Source organism: Labrus bergylta, chromosome 24, assembly GCF_963930695.1.
Source record: "Labrus bergylta chromosome 24, fLabBer1.1, whole genome shotgun sequence".
Lineage (NCBI taxonomy): Eukaryota > Metazoa > Chordata > Actinopteri > Labriformes > Labridae > Labrus > Labrus bergylta.
This window is the reverse complement of record NC_089218.1, coordinates 1,224,692-1,249,108: the sequence shown is the minus strand read 5'-3', so window position 1 is coordinate 1,249,108 and position 24,417 is coordinate 1,224,692. Positions and strand designations below refer to the sequence as shown.

The following is a 24,417-nucleotide window of genomic DNA, read 5'->3' as shown; positions in this document are numbered from 1 at the left end:
TCTGTCTGATCGGACTACATGTGTTGTTCCACGACTGTTCGACACACTTCCTGATCCAGATGTGCTACAGATGTTAGGTTATAAGTAGAGCCTGATGTCACCAGCAGATATCGACCTGTTAACAAATAATGCCGTATATGCAGCACAAGAACGAGAGCATCAAAGCTGAACAGATGCAGAATTTGTTTGAAGTTAACAACATTGTTTAATGCAGTTGTTTGTGTAGAATAAAAGCCTTGTGAGTACATTTAGCATAGGGACACAACATCTGTGCAGAGCCCACACAGAACAATTACTTGCAAGCTAAAAAGTTTGTCAGAAATACTCAAAGGGGTCTGATAAAAGACATGCAATGTGGCTTACAGCTGCTGATATTCAAATTCTCCTTCCTCACTCTTTTATGTAATCCACTGCTAGTTGTGGTTGGAAAACAACGGCCCACTGTGATCCATTTACCTTCAGCCCTTATCTCATATCTCTACTTCCCTGAGAGACACAGGAACTGGGGTCGAAGCCAGCTTCCAGTTTACAGCACACCACATCTTTGTGCAGACCCCCTGATGTGGAAATGTCCTGCACATGGTCTAAATTGCAGAAATGATATATATATACACACACACACACACATATCGCTTTTTGCAGATTTTGGTTCAAATTTGATAGAAATCTGCATATTTCACTCGTCCTCTATCTGTCTCTGGCCGTTCCGATGAATCCCTTACAAACAGACTTATTTGTATATTTTTTAGCCTAACAAAACAGTCCTCACTCTGATGAGGTGTTTTGAGTATTTGCATGTGTGTGCCTGCATGTCAGTGAGTTGGAGGCCTGTGTTTGTATACGGTAGCTTCCTAATGCTGTTCAGAGATCAGGGTCCTCTGGGAGGGTTCACAGGCAGTTGCTTTAATGACATCTGTGCTGCTGTGCATTGGTATGCCGGGAGTAGTCTTGAAATAATGCATACCGCGAGCTGACAGAAACGTCGGTCGCACGCCCTCCTCGGCAATTTGCACGCCTTTTAGAAACACCAGCCGCTGCATTATCGGCTCTGAATTTGGGAGTTTTTGTGATGATAATTAAGTTGGATTCCAGAGAGTCACAATGTCTCAGCTGGCTTGTCGAACATCCAGAGCTGCCAGTTTTCAAGGAGCCGTAATTGGCCCTTGTGAAAATGCCAAGAATGTACGTGGTCGTTAGTGTGTCAGAGCCTGAGGATGTGTGCGCCTGTAGCTGAGCGGACAGTTTGACGGGAGGGGCTGGGATTTTGGTTCAGGGGTGTCATCTGCATGTGTGATTTTTTTTTTAGAATTTTTCAAACCTCCTAAACTGATGTTTTCTCAAATTGGAGTAAGGAAACTGAAGCTGCGGCTCTCCTCAAAGCAGCAGCAGCCTGTGTTTATGACAGGAGTGCCTCCCTTGCTGTCTTCTTCTTGCCTTTCTCACACAAGGATTTTAAAATGCTATCTCTGTGCAGCATGTTTAGACGTCAGTGCTCTCACCACAGGAGAGCATCATCCGACGACTGCAGCATGGCTAAAAAAACACCAAAATGTACAAATATTTCCTTGGTTTAATCAAGAGAGCAAAGTCTAAAGCAGCAGGAGGTTAGAGCGGAAATGTTAGGAAGGCAGAAAATGCAGGATAGAAGGAAAAATAAAGAGCAAAAGGTGGAGTAAAGAGCAGAAAGTGAACCCACCTCTGTTTTTATTGCTTATCACACATTCACTGCAATAAGTGAAGCTTTGTTGTCTTTTAGCTTGACTCGCCTAATCCGTTTTTTTCCTGCTTCAATGCCCCTCGGTGTGTTTGTGCAGGAGGTGTAGACTAACGTGTGAATCAACAGATAAGCCTGCAGCCTCGCACTGTAAACGTCGGCACTCTGTGGGGCATTTTCTCACCGTGGGGAGAGCAGGCCTTCCAATGAACTACTCATTAACTCGGCCTGTAATCTCAAAACCTCAGCCGGGGGGGTTTGGAATAGGAGCAATAAAATGTAAAGTTCCCGAAACATCATTTGATGTCACATTTTAAAATAACACCTTGGGCATGCTGCAGTTCTGTTGTTATGTTGAATTGAGCGACTGTAGTGCGATGTTGAATTATCACTTTTATTCGGTGTTTTAAAAGACTCATGAGGCCGCTTGTTTTTGTCTGCCTTTTAGTGGGAAAACAGTTGAGTCAGGTTTGCCTGTTGCAGCCAATGAGCAGAGAAAGAAACAGAAAAAATGGGGGTTCATGTGATATATCTCAATCAGGCTAATTTAACCAGAAATCACTTTTTTTTATTATTCATGATTAAATGATTCAGGCGTATGAGTGAATCACATTCCAATAATTCTGGTTAACATATGACTTGAATCACAACTACACGTCTTGGCTCCATGTGTGACGGACTCTGCGTTCTTCGGCTTTCAGCCTCAAAGCAGTGTTATGACGTTTCTGTTGTTGATGAAATCAGCTGTATCCTCAGGCTTTCTGTTGGGAATGCGGACTATGTAAACGGACTGTATGGGACAGATTCCCATGAGGGGCGACATGCTGGATCACAGGAGATCTTAAACTGGAAGAGGCACAGAAAATCACTGACATGTTTTATTTGGATTCCTTTTTTTTCTGCGCTGAACTTGAAATTGACCTTGCTTGTGTATACCTTCCATTCATAAAACATAGGCTGCTGCATTAGTGGCCACTATAACCACACACACACACACACACACACACACACTGTGAGGCTTCATTATTAATGTGGAATAGAAGCAGCATGTTAGAGGAGTGTGTGAGTGCAGAACATCATCACTCACTCTCACCTTGTAAATATTTAAAGACGATGTGCTCTGAGTGTGTGTCTTTATCATTGTGTGTGTGTGTGTGTGTGTGTGTGTGTGTGTGTGTATTTGCATGTACCAACAATAAAAGAGAAGATATGTTACTCATTTATTTTGACCTGGTTTCAAGTGGTCCAGTGTCATTTAGTTACAGTGAATCCATTCACATACTCATCATCGACGCGGTGTTCTTACAAGCTCAGATACATGATATTCTTCATCTTTGGTCCAGCACTAAACGTTGACTCAGTCCTTTGATATCTGATGTTATCACAGTTTAATCTCATTATACTGCAGTGTTTATATGTGTCAGAGAGGAACTGTTTTTGTATGATTTACCCCCCCCCCCCCTCCCAAAATCATCCTCCCTGTCCCGGAGTCTCTCGGTTTATCGTGAGGTTTAAGCTTTTGTGATGTTCCAAAGGAAACAGTTTTGGTTTTAGTGGTGGAGAAGAATAAACCAGAGGGAAAAGGGTCAAGTGACTTCATGTTACTGGAACTCACACCTGTTTCCAAATGGAAAATACCAAGTAGCATGTGCAACACTCAGAAAGGGATTCAGTTAAGGTTTCCAACCTCAGCTCAGTTTCAGTGGCAAAATCAAGCAAATAGTGTTTTTTTTTTTTGTCTTACAGTACCCTCTTTCATACTGCATCTACTTACAAGGTGTAGCGTGAGCAAAGCAGCAGCAGCTTCAGTCCTCCATCTGTGTCTACAAATGATGCCTTCAGGCACAGTATAAAGTGTTAGGCCGCTTTTGTTTTCGCAGAAACCAATACATACTCAATGTGTGCTCCTTTTGTGGGAGAAAAATAGATTTGAAAGGCAGAAAAAACAAGCCAAATGTGCTAATAGGGCGAGTTAGGAGTGTTTCAAATAATACCACAGGTTATCCTCTAAATCCAGAAGGCATGAGATGCATTTATTTGAACTGAAAGTGTTGTGTTACCCCCCTAAAGGATCAGGATCATGTTCTTTCAGAGCCACAACATGTTTCTTTTCTTATTATATTTCTTTATTTCGAACGATTAAAAAAATAGATGAAAATGAATAAACAAATGGAAAAACAATCTGTATAAAATAAAAAAGCCAACTTCAATATAATACACATTTGACTCGTTTGAAAGGGATAGGAAGAATAGGCTTGTCAAGTCCTACCTCCATTCTTCACCATTAACAAATGCAAAATCCAATAAAATAAAATAAACGGACAATTAAAAAAAAAATACTCCAATCGAGCGATTCAGAAAAACAAAACAAAAAAAAGAACAAAATGAACATGCACCTGTTGACTTGTTCGTTCATGCACTGTATTGTGATAAATCCAACGTTCACTGCTGATGCAACTACATACACATGCATACATGGAGAATAATTCGGTTTTCAACCTTTTTTTTACTGGATTTGTTGACAGGAGCGAAAAAAAGGAGCAATGCAACACTACACGATATGATACCATACATTATGATAGGATATGAAACACACTATTATCCCCTCTGGAATAAACATCACAGAGAAACGGAGGCCAGGAAGAAAAAGCAAAACAATCCAGCAGTGGCTTTAAAATGACATGTTTTGGTTCCTGCAAAAACAGTGGGATAAAACAATGTGTTTTAATCATATGTCTTTAACATACCTTGGTTTTTGAACCGTTCTTTTTCTCTACTGGATCATTACACCTGCATGTGCAAGTCGCTCCATCAGCCATGCTACACCGTCATATTCCAGCTTTAACTTGCAAAGCATCATGATGGCAAAGATGGAGCTGTGCTGACTCGCAGGGGAACAGTTGAGCCCAGTAAAGCTGCCCCCCCCCCCCCCCCCATGGACCTGCCCTCCCTGAGAACCAAATAAGTGTGGATGATTCATATTTTCTTCTTACAGTGGTTGCACGTATGGTGCCGCATGTTCCCTTTCACGTTTGCATGTGGGGTCCTCTTTTAATCCCTCAATCAGCAGCGTCAGATTGCTTAATATTTTGCCTCCGGGGTCTTGACCTTAATCCCCACCGCGCCATCCAATACATCCACATCAAGATTGACCCTCTCAGTCGCTGCCGGAAGCTTAAAACAAAGATAGCAGGGGAGGTTAAAGAGGTTTGTGTGTTAGCGTTGGTGTGCGTGTTTTAGTGCAATAAGATCGCTGTGTGGTATTTATTGCGTGATTGGATTGTGACTTTGGCCATGGCTCCTGACCGTGTGTGTGTGTGTGTGTGTGTGCGTGTGTGTGTGTGTGTGGTTTTGGGGAAAGATACAGAACTATAAAGGAAAGGGGGAGGGTTCTAGGGGGGGATTAGGATGATAGAGCCGTTTAAGAGACGACATCATTTGATGGACTAGCGGTTCCCCCAAGGCCTTTGACAAACGAGCTACAAGTCCACCCCACACACACACACACACACACACACATTATGCACCAACGCACTTCTTCTGGGCTGCGATGCGGAGCTGTTGACATTTCAAATGGATGGGCCTTTGTGCTGTCGGCCACCTCAGGAGTAACTGATACATGTGGAAGGAGCAGATAGAGAAGAGACAAAAGAAGCATTGGAGTTACAGATGGATATTTGTATTCTTACATTTCCATTTTATTTGTGTTTCTCTCGGTCTAACTGCATAAATTCATCACTTTGAGGGAGGATCTTTGCATTTTAGAGCTGGCCTTTCTGTTCTTTGCAGAGGCACACTTTTCCCTCTCCAAACCTTTGGTATGTCTGCCTTATTGTGCAGCTGAAACCCTGGCAATATGCCTCTCACAAGAACAGAGGAAATTAGTTGTAATGCTGCCTCGCATTAGTGAATTAGCATGCACAAAACCAGACAGTTATTATTTTGTCCAGACTAAGTCCTGGAGTTATTTTAATCCTACAAACTTCTTTGTATTTTACTTTTTTACGAGAATCAGCCAGACTTTTCACCTCCCCTTTTGCAGTATTTTACCCTGCAGCATGTTAAAACTGAGCTGAGATTCTCTTATTTCCACCTCTTTGTTCCTTTATTTTCTGTTATTTACACCAGAGAGAGACAAGAGAGACAATGTGAAAAAGATGAGAAAAAGTGTGTTTGGGAGCTCGGAGCCAAACTATGATTGTGTTTCTGTGCATGCACTGAAGTTGGCAGTGTTCCTGGTAGTTAAGTTTCAGCGGTTTGGATGTGTGGGCAGAGCCAAGGTGATGTTTAAAGACGGTAAAGTGTAGTCATTTCAGGGTGAGGCTCAAACGCTTTATGACCCCGCGCTGAGACGAGCCTTCTCTCACTCTCTATCCACACACTCCATCTCTAAGCCCTCGCCTCTGATCTCCAGAATAATCTCTTCCTTTCATTCTGCTGTCTTGGAGCGCTTAGAGAACTAACAGTAGCTTTGGCAGGCCACATTCATCATCGTCCTTTAGAGACCCCCCCCCCCCCTGTGTCTGCTCAATCCAGCACTGTACCATACTAAACCTATGTTGAGCTCACATGAGACTCATTAAACCATGGATATGTGACTTTATAGGCCAATATGAATGAACATACAGCGAGAGCATGTGTGGAATGGTCATGCTCGAACCTGCTTTGACACACTCAAGACTATTTAGTAACAGTCCTATTGAAAAAGATATTTGATAGGATTTACAGATGTAATACTCTCCCCCTCATGACGCTCATAGACAGGAATGGGAATAACCATGACTTAATAATGTTTTGTTATTTTAATCGTTTAATTACATGAGTGGCACATCATCATCTCCTCAGTTCTTAGTCACTACAGACCTACACTGATTTATTAAGCTCATAGATTTTAATAACTAAACATCATTACTCCCAGGCTTCTATCACCTTAAAGTCTTTATTTGTGATTTTTCACACTTAAATGTAGAAATCAAGTATCTCCTCTGAAAATAACTCTGAGTCATGACTGTCTACAATGGGTGTAACCACTGACTCAGGAAGATGTCAGGGACAGACTGAAATTTAACTTAATAAGGGCACAAAAAAAGGAAGACACGATGCAATATGAAATGTCCTCCAAAGGCAATAAAGATATTTCTTAGTCATTTGCATTAAATGCTGATGGGATGTCCCACTGTCTGTGATGTTTTCAGAGTTTTCAGAGTCCTATCTTCACTTTGTTTACATCGCCTGGGCGGCCGGCTGACTCCTCCCCTCGAGTATAAAAGTTGTTTAATTGAGGGACTAGAGAAAAGAAGAATAACATACTGTACTCACTGCTTAACTGTGTTTCTAGATCACGCTCATTTCAGGTAAATTTACATGCAGTGTGAAGATACCAGCAGAATAAAGATCGCTAGCATATAAAGCCTTTAAGGTCTCTAATTGTACCCGTGCTAACCCTTGTTGCATGATTGGATGGCGGCTCTTGAGGTGCATTTGTGAACAGACAACTCAGGAAGATGTCAGGGACAGACTGCCCTGGAACCCTTAAGACATTTTCAGGAGTGAAAAAGGAGAGAGAGAGAGAGAGAGAGAGAGAGAGAGAGAGAGAGAGAGAGAAACAACTTAAACATTACTCTGAACATTTTGTCCTTTCTTTTGAATTGGTGAAAACGCTGCTTTTTCATTGCAATCCCATTAACACCAGCGAGAGAAGAGATTTTAATCCATTAAAAACTGGTTTTGGAATAATGCTGTCATAACTCAAAGTTTGAGTAACATGTAGATGCAGCATGCTTGCATACAGAGTTTCAAACAGAGGAACTGCTCTGTGTTATGTAATGGTTGGCATTCACTGTCTCATTCCTGTGGTGAGGGACCACAAAAAGCAACTTCTGACTGAGAACTTACTTTCCCCTCCGAAACTTTGAGTCTTTACTTTCCCTTCTCTATTCGAGCCCAAACTTTGACCTGCTAGCGGAGCGAATGAAGGGAGGATAAATGAAGTCACATACTATTTAAGTTTCACAAATACATTTGAAAGTGAAGGTGATTTAACTCGTTTTGACACTTTCTTGACATTCTGTTGGAACTCCAACATGTCACTGAGGCCCTTCTGTTGCAATACAGGGTTTTTTTTTTGTAACTTTGCCATCAAGGTGGGTGTGTGTGCGCGTGCAGCCACGTGGAAGCATTTAGCCGTGCTGAGTTCAAAGACAGGGCCACAGACGGAGCTGCCTCCGAGCTAAGAAGGAGAGAATGAGCAAAGGAGACGTGGAGATTATTCCTATCGCTGATGGAGAGACAATCACTGAAAGATTGTGACTGAAATGGTGCCGGAAAGAAGCGAAGGGGCCCCTGCTGAGGGGACAAAAGAGAGACATGGTGTGTCGCTGACTGTGACGGAGAAAGAGGCCTGATCACAGCGCAGGCAGAGGGAGAATGATGTATACAGACACACATCCGTCTCCCACAGAAGCGAATGAATGTGCACACACTGTCTGCCTGCAGATGGGATTGTTGTTGTTTTTTTCAGATGTAATTGCAGTGAATGAGGTCCCCAGTGAGGAGGCTAGAAAGTGGAAGAGCTGGGCCCCATTTAGGGTAATCACTGCTCCCCTGATTCTCTGTGCTGCACCAAACCCCAGCTGGAAATGAGAGGATTTTACAGATTACAAGTACAAGCTTAAAAATAGCAGTTTCACCTCTACTGTGGGATATTAATTGCTTCCTATATTTGATGAACGCTGTGATATCTTGATGCTTAACATGCTATAACAATACCTCAGTCTCCTTGTCATCACAACCTCTATTCCAGTTCGGTTTTGTAATACCTCAATGTTGTTGTTTTAAACACAATGGGAAATTATCATGAGCTGCTCGCCAAATGCTGGTAGGTTTATCATGACTGCCAGACACCGTGAACGGCAGCCAAAACTCATTTAGAGCTCCTGTTCTATATGAAAAATTAACTTGGCAGAGGCTGTTTTATTTAAAAAAGAAGAATTGTAGCTACAATTGAAGTGTTGGTGTTGGACACGGGAGCGAGCTTCAGGCAGCACTCCTGTTTGTTGTTATCAGATCATTCCTGCTGCATTATGGTGCTTGACTTGAGATTTTTCTCTTCCACCTGAAAGCTAGAATTTGAGGCAGTTAAGGGGGGGTTAGCCGTTTTCTCTTCCCTCGCTGCTGTGAGTCGGACAGGTCTGTAAGTGCAAAGCCATTAGGGTTTTGTGGCTTCTCTTTCCAGCTGTCTCTGCAGCTGATGATGGAGGAGAGTAGTTAGCTTGTGTCAGGGTTTCCCCTTGGCACAGGTGAGAAAGTCACCAGCGAATTAGCTGGAGTTAGAGGGATGAGGGCTGGAATTCTCACACCAGAAACACTCAGATATAAACTCAGATATAAAAGCATCATATCCACATTTATCTTCATGGCAGTACTATAGAACTGATTGTGGGTGTGGTGGATTGAACCTTCTTCTGCTTCTTTTGAATTGATTTGCCATCAGTTAAAAACATATCTGCTTTGTTTTGGAGAGAAGTTAAAGAATATTTTCTATTGTTTCCCTCTGGTTCTACTTTTCACATCTCAACATCAGTATGTGATATCCCCTGACTGCATGCTCCACCATACATTAAAAAAGAATCTCAAACATACCAAACACATAATCGATGTCACCCTGGTCCTGCAGGTATTTTATCTGATGTTAGAATAAAAACCCATGCATGTGTTGGTTTGTAGGTCCAATCTGTTTGGTCCAGTTGATTGACCCAGTCGTCAGCTTGAATGGCTGCCACTGTATCCCTACAGGCACATGCACCCTGCAAGCCAAACTACATCCACTGAAACACTGTTTATGTTATGTTTAGTGTCTGACCTCGTTACAGAAAGGATACTGAAAGAGAAAATCCTTTTTTTTTTTAAACCACAAAAAGCATTTACATTGCTTTATTTAAGCCTCCAGACTGCATTGATTTAATAAAAACAACAGTAGAATTTTTACTTTGTAGAGCAGAGGAGTTGCGGATCTACCTCTTCAGTGATTTGTTGCCTTATTTGTCTTACTGTGTGACTTTTGTGTTTTAATTGGATCTAATACTAGACATATGAAGTGCAATTACTCAACCTGAGAGTCTGTTGAACTTGGTGTTGGAACTTTGTGAAAAGAAATGCTTAAGTAGTCATGCTAAGAGTTTAGCGAGCACCTTAAATCCCCAGTGTCAGCTTCAGTATCTTAAATGAGATTTCTTCCCCTTCATAGAGTCCGGTGACATCTCTGTCTCAGATCTGCGCCCTGCCCTCCCCTCTAAATCTCCTGGTGTTGTTGTGTGGAAGCATGCAGCACCGAGATCTATTTTCAAAAGGTGAAGTGTTTCTTAATCTCCGTCCTCGCTCCCCCCGCGCCTCAGTTTGGACGTTTCCCAGAAGCCTCTGTGGAATTCAATGGCGTCTCCCACTCTCCCCTGCTGTGTCCCTCAGTCTCCCGCCGCTCGTCTCTCAGAGAAACTCGCAGAGGAATGTTGGCTGCAATTAGACGTGTGGGAGAAAGAGCAGTTTGGGTTTTTTCACCTCTCTACACCTTTCTGTTTTTTTCCTCCTGCTTTTCCAGACATCACGCTGCTCTGTCTGTCAGGATGTTTCGTCATGCCTAAGTGTCATCATTCTTGCAGTTTTATAAGTCACACCAATCATAACTCACTTCAAATGTGTGGAGGGACTTTTCCTTCACAGCCCTAATTGGGAATTCCCAGTTTTGCATCCCCTCGTGGATCACTGTCGCCGCACTGCAAGCTCCGGCTGTGATTGATTCATTTGATTTAAGTCTGTCACTTTAACTCCTAAATGGATGAAGTGATGCTTTTTTTTAATCAGCACTGCTTTTCTGCAACATTTAAATTGAGCTTTAGTGGCTGCAGAAATTCTACTGAGATAAATTGATTGACATGTTTCAATATCACTGAGATATAAAGCTTTAATTACATAAAGAAGCGACTGCTGTGGCATGGTTAAACCCTCTCCCTTACTTATTAATCATCCATATACCCTCATTACCACACACACATGTTTACCACAGGCATAGTTTGTATATTCAGTTGTGTTGCCACACCCTTTTTGTGGCTCGTAAATCGTCCGTTTGGGCAACACGTGCAAAACAGAAACACATGGCATGCTTTCGGGGGTTGATTTAAGGGCTACTTCTTAGCTGAGGTTAAATGGGGTGAGTAAACTAAAGCTCTAAAGACGACGGCATGGAAGGTATCCACAACTTGTATGATACTGTTGTTGCCTCTGAGGTCGTGAAAAGGTTTTATTTTTTATATTTTAATGTATTGCTTTTATTTATTGTATTATCACAACCGAGCTCTCCAAACTACAGATGCTATGTGTCTTCAGTGATGCTAACAGGCCACAAATTGAGCCTCATTAAAAAGCCTATGTAAGTTTACATTCCAGCCAACTGGCACCATTTAAAAGATGCCGAATTAGCTATTAGCCAACCTTGTTGGCAGTGGACCCATGGGTGTGCAGCCAGCTATCACTGGTATCCTCTGTTACTTAAGAAACCCTGAATGACATTTCCAGTAGTAGTTACAAGAACCATTTTTTAATTAATTCCAAGCAGTTGCCAAACACATAAACAATGATGGCTTCCACAGAAAGTACACGACACACTGAATCATATCAATCAGATGGGATTGACTTATGACCCCCAGAATGAGTATGTCTTCTTTGAGTCCAAACAATGATCTACAGTGGGCCATCAATGGATGACTTTATCACTGATGAAAAACTAAAAACATGATTATTCTTCAGCCATTCTAATTGGTTCGGACTCAGCAGGAGGTAGTGAAGTCCTACTCAATGTGTGCTCATATTTTGTTGACTTATGACCCAAAAGTCAGCTAACAGAAGTGTGCCAAACAGAGATTAATGGTTTAATTGAGCTGCATCCATAAGGTATGTGTTAATGTATCAGTGTTTGGGCCCCAAATCACTGCATCAAACTACAAAACATGATTTTATTTTTCTACCTAATGCAGTTAAAAGTGTAGTGAATAAGTGAACCTAAAACCCAAAGTCTTTCCTGACTCATCATCGTAGACCTCTGGTATATTTTCAGCCAGCACTTGAAGCTAAAGCATGCATAGTGCTCGAGTTCCCACAGCAGCTACCCACGCTGAATTTACACTCCTGGTACTGTGAGACACTCAGGATAAAAGCCTGAAAAAGCTTGAGCCATGCGGTCCACCATTCCCATTTTATCATTCAGATTCTCGATGGAGCGCTGGAGGCTTTCTGGAAACAAAAGAAGCCCTGTTGCGAGATTTACAGACTTCATTATTGCACGAGGCGTCGTACAAGTGAATCCTACACGAGACGCCAATTGCTTTTTAATGGCACAGCAGTGTGAACGTATTCCCCTCTGCTGCCTGATTTAATTGTCTGCTTCCAGTATTGTGTGGGCCTTAATGTCTGGTACACACACACACTCAGACACACTGCTGTCTTCCCAGAAGCCTGTACACATTCTCTTCATCATCCCCCATCAGGGTGTTGCCAGTCAGATCTCCCACAGTGCCTTGCTGTCACTGCTGCTGACAATAGTAGCAGGTATTTTGCCAGCATGCAGTTTATTTAACAGTCCAGTTAGACACATGGACGTGTGTGCATGTGTGTCCATCTGTTTGTGATTTTGAGTCCTTTCCCTTCTGGCTGAGTGGAGGAACCAGGACTGACGTCTTGCCAGTAGGTTAAGCTGTTTAATGTAATCTGAATTGCAGGATGTGATTGGTGGACAGTCGAGGAGGGAGGAAGCCTCTCCCATCTGTCCTGCTGTTCGCTGGTATTTTGGTGTAAGTTGTACAGTATTGTACAGTATCATGTTGTGTTACACCAGGGTGAAATTTAACTTAATAAAGGCACAAAAAAAGGAAGACAAGATGCAATATGAAATGTCCTACAAAGACATTAAAGATATTTATTAGTCATTTGCATTAAACGCTCCTGTTCCTATTCTATATAGTAAACTGTGGCAATGCAATAGTTAAACCCCCCGATGGTAATTTGCAACAGACCCAGTTAAATATTCCCCAAGCTGTATTTATCTTTTACAAGCTGTCGTACTTAAAGATAGCACATAACGCTTACAATGTGATATCACCTCAAATTCATGTACCCAAACTTCTGCATCAGCTGATTGCAAAAAACAACCAGATTCCAGTGAAATAAAAAATAATGTAACAACCTGAGTGCTATACAACTATCGCTTTTTTGCCAAACTAAAAAAATATGACCAGATTGCTGACCAACTACCATTGCTTTTTCTGCTTGCACCACAGTGTCATTGAATGATTCCCTGCACTGACATAAAGCAGAGCAGTTGTGTGTGTGTGTGTGTGTGTGTGTGTGTGTGTGTGGGGGGGGGGGTGAAGAACAGCAGTGGGGGGGGATTGTTCTCGTGTGGAAAGCATGTCAAGTGTCAAATCAAGCATCACTTCCAAAGCTGAACAACTAGCTCTCTGACAATTACATGAAACTACTCAAACAGATTGCATGATGTACTGTGTAAGAAAGGAGCCGGTGTGTGTGTGTGTGTGTGTGTTCACACTATTAAACATGACACACACTTTATTTGGTGCCTTGGGGAACAAGTCTGACAATCTCCAATTTATTTTATTTTACATTTTTGTTCAGTAAATGGTCTGGAAATGTGGCGTCCTAACCAAAAGGACTGTTGGTTCCCCAGAACACCTTGTTCATAAGGTTCACCATGAAAAGAAAAACAGATTTACGGCTCAAATGACTGCTTAGCATGGACACTCACAGCCACACTGAGGTTTAGTCAAGGTTCAGGTGATTCTGTGGCAGCCTCTCAGCAGGGTGGAGTTATCTCTTTCATTATCAGGCTTTATCTTTCCACATCGATTACACCTCTCTCATGTCCTCTAACCCTGCACTTTGTTTTTTAAAGAACAAATTGTTTGATTTGTTTGGACATTTTTCTCTTACAGAAAGTCGATTTTTTTTTGGCCATTGCTGCTAAATTGTGAGTCAGGACAAAAACCAAGTAAGAGTGCAATTTAAAGACATATCAGATGTAATAACAGCACATACTTTCACTGAAATGATCCCTGCTGGAATATATAGCAGGGAAACTGAAGAAGAAGAAGAAACGGAGCAGCTTTGAGGTGTTTTTGTTCCTGTCTTTCCCCCCGTGGAGACTTCTTATCATCAGTCTCACCCATCTGTTTTCTATCCCTGCTGACATTAGTCAGAGTGCAGGACTGCAGACCTTTCAAACATCCTTTTACTGCATGCCAATTCGCCCCCCAGTCAGGTTCTGTTGTTTCTAGCGTGTCTTGAAACCTTATTTTGAAAATAACAAATGGCAAGAAGGAAGACATCTTGATTTCAATTCCCGGAAAGTCTGCACATTGGTGGCCACTTTTAGCAACTTTGATTAAAAGAAGTATGTATTCATAAGTAACTCAAGGTTTTAAATACTACAAATGCCACGTAAGTATATTTCTTTTGAGGTTTCATAGGTCATTTGAATCGATGACGCTTGTGGGAGGCTGTGTAAACCCTCAGCACGCCACGACAGATGGTGAGAATATTTAGCTTGGCCCCAGGTTGCAGGGCAACACAGGATGGGAAGAAAAGGAGAGCGGAGGAAGAAAAACAAAATAATTAATAGGTAAAATACGTCTATCTTGACCTTTCATGTAGTGAGTGGAATATGTGAGAAGCAGACGACTGGTGTGACTTTTATACACACTTTCTTTAGATTTTCATTAACTTTCCATCTGAGACTGGAGGAGACAAAGAAGAGAGAAAATGAAGTGATATATGTGGAGGCTTTCTTTTCTATAGGCCTCAAAAGGGAAAAAAAGGCGGAGTAATTACTTTGATATACCACATCCCAGTTTAGGCAGGCACTAACCTTGTAGCATGAGAGAAATGTGGGATTAAAAAGCAGCAGTAGAGGTAGTGTGTTTTTGCTGGCTGAGGGGTTTCTGGGTAGCATTGAGCTGTGTTTTGGCAGAAAGACTCTTAAATATTATGTGCTGACAGTTTACTGGCAGCTGTCCCTAATATGATGAGAGCAATCGGTCAACTTGAGTCCAGACATGGGAGAAAATGCAAAATAAACCTCAAAATAGAGGAGGAAACAAGACCACATCGTCTCTATATGCTAAGCTAATTGCATGATTTTAAAGCTCTGGTCAAAGCATTTTCTCGTTTAGATGAATTTCTATTTATTTATTTTCCGACATAGCAAGCATTTAATTATTTCTGTGTGCTTTAGAACTGTCTCTGTCCCTGGAAAGTTTCAAACACTTGCAGTATTAGCCGTTTCCTTGTCCGCCCTGTTGTGGTATGTCTCACATGAGACACTATAAAGGCACTCGCGTTGTTGCCATATGTCCACGAGCTGGTCTTCTTGTTCCACATTCCTGACTCTGGGTTAAGTTGTGTTGTTGTCAGCTTCCATGTTTGTGAGCTGTGAGCTGTGAAAGTAAGCAACATGCAGTTGGTGACGCCTCTGGGTCTGCTCGCTCTCATTGGCTTTTGCAATAGTCCGTTGGAGGTATGGAATCATACATCTCAGACATGTATGATATTATGATTAGGGGCGCTCCCACCCCACACAGGCAGGCAGAGTGTCTTCAATAGGCAGAGTGTCTTCAATAGGCAGAGTGTCTTCAATAGGCAGAGTGTCTTCAATAGGCAAAGTGTCATTGGTTAAATGGAGTTTAGACAACCAACAAGATAGAGAGAGACTTTATTGATCCTGAGGGAAATTCAAAGCATCCAGTAGCAGGTTACAAAGACATGACATAAAACATTTGTTACAAATTAAACCACAAAACCGACGCCCCCCTCACATATATATATATATATATATTAACCTGAAAAAAAGATTAAAAGAATACCTCTAGATGAATCAAACTTAAACTGTGCAATTAAAAATAGACTTATACAAGAAATGTTCATAACCCGTGCAGGGATAAAAATATATGTGAGATTAAAACAAGAACCTAAAAACAGGTGAGGAAAAAAAATCTGCAATTAGACCTGAATATAAAAAATAAGAATAAAATAAATAAAAATGAATTAAAAAAAAAATAAAAAAATAGAAAAAAAAAAAAAAAGTGTTGACCTTCTGAAGTTGTGTTGTTTATATATTTACAGTTTAAAAAGCAGATCGTGCAAAATGATCAAAAAACAGACATTAAATAACAGGCAGTGCAAACATTAAATTAAAGGTGCTATGTAAGTAATTGAGGTAACAAGGAAGTGAAAGAGAAATCAAAGATTTAGGAAAAGGCATAACCATGAGCCCACTTTCTCTCTTTCTTTAGGCCGATTGTGTGATTAGAATTAAGCTGACACATTTTGAGTGTCTTTTTTTGGGGGGCAGTTTGCACGTTTGCCACCAATGTGTTGCTCTTTGGGGGTTCTTTGTGTGGACACAGTTGACTCGAGGCATGTGATCTGTCAGTAACACACCGCAGGGGAGCTAACACAGTCAACCTCCCAGCTGACAGCAATGTATATTTTTATACCTCCCACTAACATACACTCTGTGTGGGGGCACCACTGTCATAATTAGACATTAGTTGGCTGCAAAAATGAGTCATTTTCTGAAAGATTAACAGAAAGAGGAGACATGGAGACATCCTCTGCTTTAATTTTGACTTGAAAAATGTGTAGAATTGTCCTCATTAGTAGTGTCACAAGCAGAAATATTCAATATTTTAAGCGAATCGGTTGCACTTAGAATCATGCTTTGCAAACCAAAGTGTTGATTGTTGAGCCTTTTCCCATGTCAAGAGCTATTTTGATAACGTCTTATTAAAGCTCAACCTTTTGGAGGTCTTTCTGGCTCGGGGACTTGGACTTGAAGCCAGCTCTCAGCGCAGTTTGCTGATGGACATTTGGTTTTTAAGGCTCACTGCTAGACCTGCTAGCCTTCTAATTATCTCTAAAAGTCAGGAGCAAAGGCCAGCTGTGTGAAACGGCCTTTAAGGACACGACCTTGGCCTTTTGCAGGTTGCTTTTACGGTCCAGTGCTGCAGCAGGAAACTCTGACTTCAACTGTTTTCTCAGCCTCTTTAATTGTGTGCCTGCATGCGAGCACACGAGCCAATGAATGCTCTGTTTTATGTAAACGCAGAAGAGAGAGAGAGAGAGAGCTCAATATGTCCGGGTTTGCAAAGTATCGCTACAACATCTGCTAGATAGGACAAAAATCACGCTCCAAGACATGATAAAAAAACGTGGCTGTGTGTATCAGAGTGTGTGTGTGTGTGTGTGTGTGTGTTGTTGGCTGACTAAGAAAGGCTCATTGATGGTCGTCGCTGAATGAAGGGATTGTGATTTGAACTGAAAGGCTCTCAGTGTGCGCTCTGCAGGGCCCGGTCTGCTTCTGGTCAGCTGAAACATTTCAACTCACAAACACACGCACGTGTTATTTCTGAGCCTTCAAACTTTGAAACTATGAACCTTCCAGAAGGGTTTGTATTATCACTTACACCCTAACTGTACCTACATGTTACCCAGAAAGAGTACAACCTCCAAATACTGTATATGTCATGTTTGACCTCTGCTAAGAGACCATTTCCTCTTCTGAAGCTGCTGCCAAAATGAAGGCACATCATGAAAACAGGCTGGTCTGTCCCATTTTGAAGAGCCGCTTCCTCCCTGTTTTCCTTGTGTGCTCACTCTGGAGCTGCTTAGTATGAAACTTTGTTTAATTCCCACAGCATTTCATGTGTTTTAAGCTAGAGAGAAAACGACAGGCCATCCTTGACCTTGAGTCTTGACCGTTAAAGACTTGACCACAGCGTGCTACAAAGTGGACCTGCTTTGCTGGTGAGGGGGGGATTAAGAACTGGCATTACCTCAGATGACTGGAAACTATACCTGTAAGTGAAAGGCACATTGGAACCACAATGGTTTAAACAAGATTTTAAGCCACTACTGAAACTGAAATGCTGCATATTTGAGATAAAACCCTGAAAAAACTGGATGACATTGAGTATTCTTGGGATTTTGCAGGTCATGATTTATCATCTCAGTCTTTCTACTTGACTTTTCCACACTCTCTTCAAACAGATTAGAACTTCTGCTGCCATTTCTGTCAGCGCTCTGTCGGACAGATTTAAGGCTCTTGGCCCTGCTCTACTGTGTGTTGCTTCTGTGCCCGAAAAGAGTCAATTCTCAACACACCCATTCGCTTTAAAGTCTGTTTTGAGATCCTGCCGTCCTCACTTTCCAGCTCTTCTGCACTCTCCTTTTCATGACAGCTTCTTTTCACACGGTTAAATTGAGTTTTTCTGCCTGATTTTGAAGAAGCCGCATGGTGTGTTCGTGACCCGGTGTTATTTTAAGTGAGAATTGATATTTAAAGATTTCACCACTGTTCCTTCAATGACATTCCCCTCTGCATTCCAGTGTCTTACATTACTTGAATGTGACATAGGATATCTCCCCAGTGCATTCACACAGGCTTACTTTAGTGATCGGAGAATGGTTTGCAGATATTAAAGGAAATTGGAATCTGCCTCAGTCTAATTAAAGCTCCTGTGAGGAGTTTTTAAATGGTTATGAAACACCCTGAAAGTAACATTGATGCTTCTTTATGAGCTGCAAAAGCAAAAAGAAAAAACTATCAGGAGCTTCAAGATGAACTTTATTTCAACTGTGAGTTGCAAGTGCACAAAAAGGACGACAAAAACATGGCTGACTTTCTCATAACTTCAGAAAGTCTTCCCTTCTTTGTCCGTCTTTATCTTCAGTCTCTTAATTTCTGCAACTTGGAAGTATGAGAGATATATTTCTTCTTTTTTCCTCAAACTGAAAAGTCTAAATCTCCAGCATACTTCACCAGCTTTCTCCTCTTTCTGTCTCAGCATGTGCTTTGTGTTTTCTGGGTCACATGATAAAGCTCCTGTGTCTCCTCCAAGGCAGATTTTTTTTTTTTTTTTGCAGAAACAAGACCTTCTACTGTTTAAATTGGACATTTTGTGCAAGAAGTTTGCATGCACGTTTTCAGTTGAGTAAATTGTGCAGAGCCGAGTGAAAGTACAGTCAGTTTATAAAGCCAATCAAGCTAACATATTTGTGGTTTAAGCTTGAGGAAGGGAGGACTTCTTCAGTAGCAAGACCTCTTTTGTGTTTCTTCTTCTTAACCACTTTTATAACCGTTAAGCCGCCTGCTCTGGGATCCTCTTCCAACCTGTTCTCCCACTCCCTCCTCTCCTCCTTTAACCTCTACTTAAACCAAGATTACAGCAACCAAGAACCGGATCCTGTGCAAACTTGTGTCACTTTCACAGCGTCTTAGTCACACACAGGTAGCTTAGTGTTACTCTGCGCTACCTGGTCCAGTAGTGTTACTTTTTCATGAGGACTGACTGGTGTGAGAGTGAGTATGGAGGGTGTGTCTCCACAGACAGGCTGACCACACAGAAACAGATGGACACACACACACACACACACACACGGTAGCCAGATGGTGACAGACTTGGCTCCCACTTTGGCCTTCGCTGCTCTGATTCCAGTCCTCTTCATTTTTTCTCTCTATAGTAATTGCACATATAGTGTATTCATCATATTACACGTGGAAACACAGACATTACATAGAACCTCAGAGAGCAACACCTGCCTCTCTTGATCTCAAGGTCTACACATGGCTTATGTTTTGACTACAAGTGAAGCATGAACTGAACCGATCTGCTGATCCAGTCATGATCTTGCGTGTGCGGAGGAATGCTTGCCCTCATAAAACTACACATTATCTTCAATTATCTCTGAATGTAGAACAGCATGCTGACACATTTAGCTCTAAGTGTCTAATTTTGGCTTTGGTGCTGCAGTCTTTTCTGGAAAGCCCCAAACTCTGGAGGAGAAGTTGTTTAGTTCCTCCCGCTAACATGCTAACATGCTTACTCTGCAGTCCTAGGATCTGGTATAGCAACACTGTGACCCTTTTTCCTTGGTGTTTCTGTTGTTTCTGAGCTCTCCCAGCTGAGCCTCGCCCTCCAGCTACTCATTAGACCCAAAACCCCAATCCTAGACCTCACTGCAAGGTCAAAGGTCAGCTGCTTGTTAAACCGGGAAAGGGCAAATTTTGTGCTTGTTTCCCAGGTCTTTTGTGTGTGTGTTTTTAGGACCAATCACCCGCTAGGTGACACATATTCTCCTCTGGTTTCCTCTGTTATTTTAATCTAATTAGTCTTTTCCCTCCTCTGCTCTTTTCCTGCAGCAACGTTCCACCGGCAAAGTGCTGTTCGACCTGATTTGCGTCCATCTCAACCTGGTAGAGGGAGACTACTTTGGACTGGAGTACCAGGACCAGCGCAAGATGACGGTAGGAGACGCAAACATTAAAATTCTGCACACCTATCTCCTTTTTCATTTCCATCTTTTCTTGGTTTAAGCCTCCACCTGGACTCGGTTATTCCATGTGTTTTCATGGCAGAGCAGCTGCTTGCAATGATTTGCACACTTGCTGTACTTTCCATGGGTGTGTCTGTAGATTTTAGATGCTGTTTTGTCTCTTCTGCTGCGAGAGTCTGCAGCAGATTTGAAGGAGAAAAGTCGGTCTGTAGCTCTCGGAAAAAAAAGAAAAATCTATCACTATGCACACACAAACACGTCAGTGTGCTGGAACAGAAACTCTCTGTGCGTTTTACAGCCTCAGGCGAAAGAGCAGCAGCTTAGAAGAAAATCGATAGAGTAGATGAAGTAATGCTGACGAAATCCTGACAGCCCGCAAACACAGGAGCAGACAGACCTAGCTGCTATAAATCAAAAAGATAACTGAGCATTTCTTATCTTGTTTACGAAGGCCAGTGACGATTTTATAGCTGCGATAAACAACCAAGATTCAAATTATACCCGACTGCATGATGCGATCCTCTACAAGCTGCATTTGTGTGGTACTGTTTTTCATGTTGGTGTTGCAACACTGCTATAATTACTGTCCAGTTTCTCTGCTCTGATTACGATTAGATTAAACATTAATCTGAAGGAGACTTCCTGGGAAACCGGCCAGTTATCAAAGTCAAACTCAACTTTATTGTCAATTTCAAAATATGCCAGACATACAGTGGAATCAAAATTGCGTTTGTCTCCGTCCCACGGTGCAATACAACCAATATAAAATAAAATAAAATAAAATAAGGTAAAATAGATAAAATAAAGTAAGGTAAAATAAAATAGAATAAGGTAAAATGGATAAAATAAAATAAGGTAAGATAAAATAAAATAAGGTAAAATAGATAAAATAAGGTAAGGTAAAATAAGGTAAATTAAAATAAGGTAAAATAGATAAAATAAAATAAAATGAGGTAAAATAAAATAAGGTAAAATAGATAAAATAAAATAAGGTAAAATAGATAAAATAAAATTAGGTAAAATAGATAAAATAAAATAAGGTAAAATAGATAAAATAAAATAAAATGAGGTAAAATAAAGTAAGGTGAAATAGATAAAATAAAATAGATAAAATAAAATAAGGTAAATTAAAATAAGGTAAAATAGATAAAATAAAATGAGGTAAAATAGATAAAATAAAATAAGGTAAAATAGATAAAATAAAATAAAATGAGGTAAAATAAAGTAAGGTGAAATAGATAAAATAAAATAGATAAAATAAAATAAGGTAAATTAAAATAAGGTAAAATAGATAAAATAAAATGAGGTAAAATAAAATAAGGTAAAATAGATAAAATAAAATAAATAAGATAAATAATATTTACAGTAATAAATTCTAAATTGTGCAAAAGGTACAAAACAAAATAAAATTTAAAGAAAAAGTAAACTTGTGCAATGTGCAGTAAACTGATTGTACTTCTGAATAGATATGATTACATCAGAGTTCTCAAAAGAGACACGTTTGTAAGATTTAATGTTTTTATTATTTACTGAGCTTTCTAAACCAAAACCATTGGGTTTTCTTTTTGTCAATTTTGCTTTAATATACCATGTGGGACGCAAATTTAGTGAGATCACAGCTACGTTTTTATCTTTCTAGATGCAGGCGTAGCTTCACTCCTGTTCTTATTTCAGGATTTTTTTACTTCACTTGACACAAAGACCACAATCATTTTGACAACAGAACATTAGGAGAACTTCTCAGTCTTTTAACACGCTCTAATTAAAGTCTCGGCCTGTCCTCTTTAGGTGTGGCTGGACCTGCTGAAGCCGACACTGAAACAAATCAGAAGTAAGTCGTTATCACACACATGTGATCTTTATTACCTTCATGAGCTCTGCTGATGTTGAAGCTGTACATTTACATTTGTTTTCTTTAAGTGGTCCACAAGCTTTAAAGTATAATTCTGTCCTTGCTTGAAGGATAACTCACATACACTCATCCCTTCTTTTTCCCCTCCCTCAGGGCCTAAAAACACCATCCTTCGCTTCGTGGTCAAGTTCTTCCCTCCTGACCACACGCAGCTCTTGGAGGAGCTGACTCGGTAGGTCTTCTCGGCACAGAAACCACACCTACCCGAGGAGGGAGATGGATTAAAAGACGTGTTGTTTTGCTGTTGGTTTTCAGTCCTTCACGAGGATTTTCTCAGCTGGGTCTGAACATAAAGTAGAGACCTTTTTAGAACATGCTTGCATCTTATTTTGGACCCTTTGTCTCTCTCGGCCAGCCACATATTATTTTTAACACGTTTATACCCACATGGCATCCCATCTAACAGTTTTTTTGGTCCTGTCTGGGATCAAGGGCTCATTAGATAATCTCTTGTTTCAGCCCGGCTGTGAAAAAAAGAGTTCTGTGACCACTTGTTGTGTCGTGTGATTTAGTTGTTTCTCTGTAAACAAACAAGCTATGGAAGGCCAAGACATCCAGCTGCCTCAGTGAAGCACACTGTTTAAAATAGTCTTTTCGAAAGTTTAAAAGTTTCCACCTTTCACCTCATTTCTTGGCGAGGAAGTGTTCATTCTCTAAAGTCAGTCAGAACTTCAAGTGTCAGCTCCAGTTCGGCACCATTTGGCATCACATAACCAAAACACAAATAGAAGAATGATTTGACCTTCCTGATTTTCCCATGATGCTGCAGTTCTCTCTTGAATGCCCAGCTGGATTCAACAGAGAGAGAGAGAGAGAGAGAGAGAGAGAGAGAGAGAGAGAGAGAGAGAGAGAGAGAGAGCCAAACAGGAAGTGAACAACGTGCTTCTCTTGTGTCAGGGGATCCACAGTTATAACTCTTCAGTCATTTTTGTGAATGAAACCCAATTTGATTCTTTCTACATTCATTTAGATTCAGATTTAACATCTGTTTGAATAATTCAGTCTTATATCACCGTTTGTTTTACTTCTAAGCAGAGTAAAACAATAGTTGTGGTTGATATGATTGATACATTTTCAGTTAACGAGAGCTTTTTTAAATTCTTTATTTCGAATGATTAAAAATAGATGAAAATGAATAAACAAATGGAAAAAAAAAATCTGTATAAAATAAAAATAAAATAAAAAGCCAATTTCAATATAATACACATTTGACTCGTTCGAAAAGGGATATGAAGAAGTCTAGACTTGTCAAGTCCTACCTCCATTCTTCACCATTAACAAATGCAAAATCCAATAAAATAAACTAAACGGACAATACAAAAAAATTAAGAAAAACAACAAAACAAAAAAAAACAGAACAAAATGAACAGGCACCATTAACATCTGTGAGATTTACATTCTCCTTCCTCATTTCTGTACTTTTCAAAGATATATCTTTTGTACATTTTTTAAAATCGCATTAAGTTCATACTTTGTTTAATCGTTTCGTCAAGACCATTCCACAGAACCAGCCCACAAATGGAAATACACATACTTTTTAAATTGGTCCGCGCATCATGCTGTTTCAAGTTTAGTTTCCCTCTAAAGTTATAACCCCCCTCTCTGTCTTTGAACAGGCGTGATGCTGCTGATTCTGTGCACCATGAGTTCAGAAGCAATCATTAATACCAGCGTTCTGTATTAAAACAAAATGAGTTTGCCTGGCTGCTCTGTAAACGGATACATCAGTTTATCCTGACTGTACGGGGCTTCATTTAGGAAAAAGCAGCAGTGGAGAAAAACATAAAGTATCCTGAAGTACAACAAAATACAAGTCTTGCTTCAGAAGTTTGAGGACTGTACCTGGAATCAACACTTCATGTGTTTTCCATCGGCGTTCTTTAGCCTCTCAGACGGCCAGTTTACTCCCCTGATGTCATGTTGTCCCACAGTGAGCCAGCTGAGTCCAGCTTTAAACAGGATATGGGCACACCGCCTTCATTTCCTTTGCTCGGCTCTCACAGTGTTTCTCTGTTGTCTGCGTTTCCTTTGATGGATAATGTGAGCAGAGACGGACTGACAGATGTTTGAAAGATCTGTGTGAAGACATCAGACTCAATTAGCCTTTTATTGACAATGGGACACTTTCAAATGAGTGCTGCTCAAATATAATGAAGTTTAGACTTTTAGAGACATTTTAGAGGATGACTGTTTCATTCCAGCGGTTAGATATTATTTCTCCCATTATCTTATCTTATCCATTAAAGCCAGCACTACAGCCCCCTTAACTGAGTATCTTTTTCAACAGTTTAAATTTGCATGATGTTTTCGCTGAAATTGTTGCAGCTTTCCAGAGAAGAAAATGACCCCAGGCTGAAACATAAAGATATCAAAACTCTCTGAACCTCATTAACTTTAT

General features: G+C 40.7%; 1 protein-coding gene across 3 annotated transcripts in view; it reads left to right on the top strand.

Moving 5' to 3' along the window:
- The window catches only part of LOC110000001 (FERM, ARHGEF and pleckstrin domain-containing protein 1-like), a 55,517-nt gene that overhangs the window by 6,843 nt on the left and 24,257 nt on the right, over nucleotides 1–24,417 (top strand). For all 3 annotated transcript variants that reach the window (XM_065951827.1, XM_020655204.3, XM_065951826.1), the window contains exons 3-5: nucleotides 19,974–20,078; nucleotides 21,896–21,938; nucleotides 22,113–22,191. In XM_065951827.1, the coding sequence (XP_065807899.1) occupies nucleotides 19,974–20,078; nucleotides 21,896–21,938; nucleotides 22,113–22,191 (227 nt within the window). The remainder of the gene's footprint in view (nucleotides 1–19,973; nucleotides 20,079–21,895; nucleotides 21,939–22,112; nucleotides 22,192–24,417) is intronic.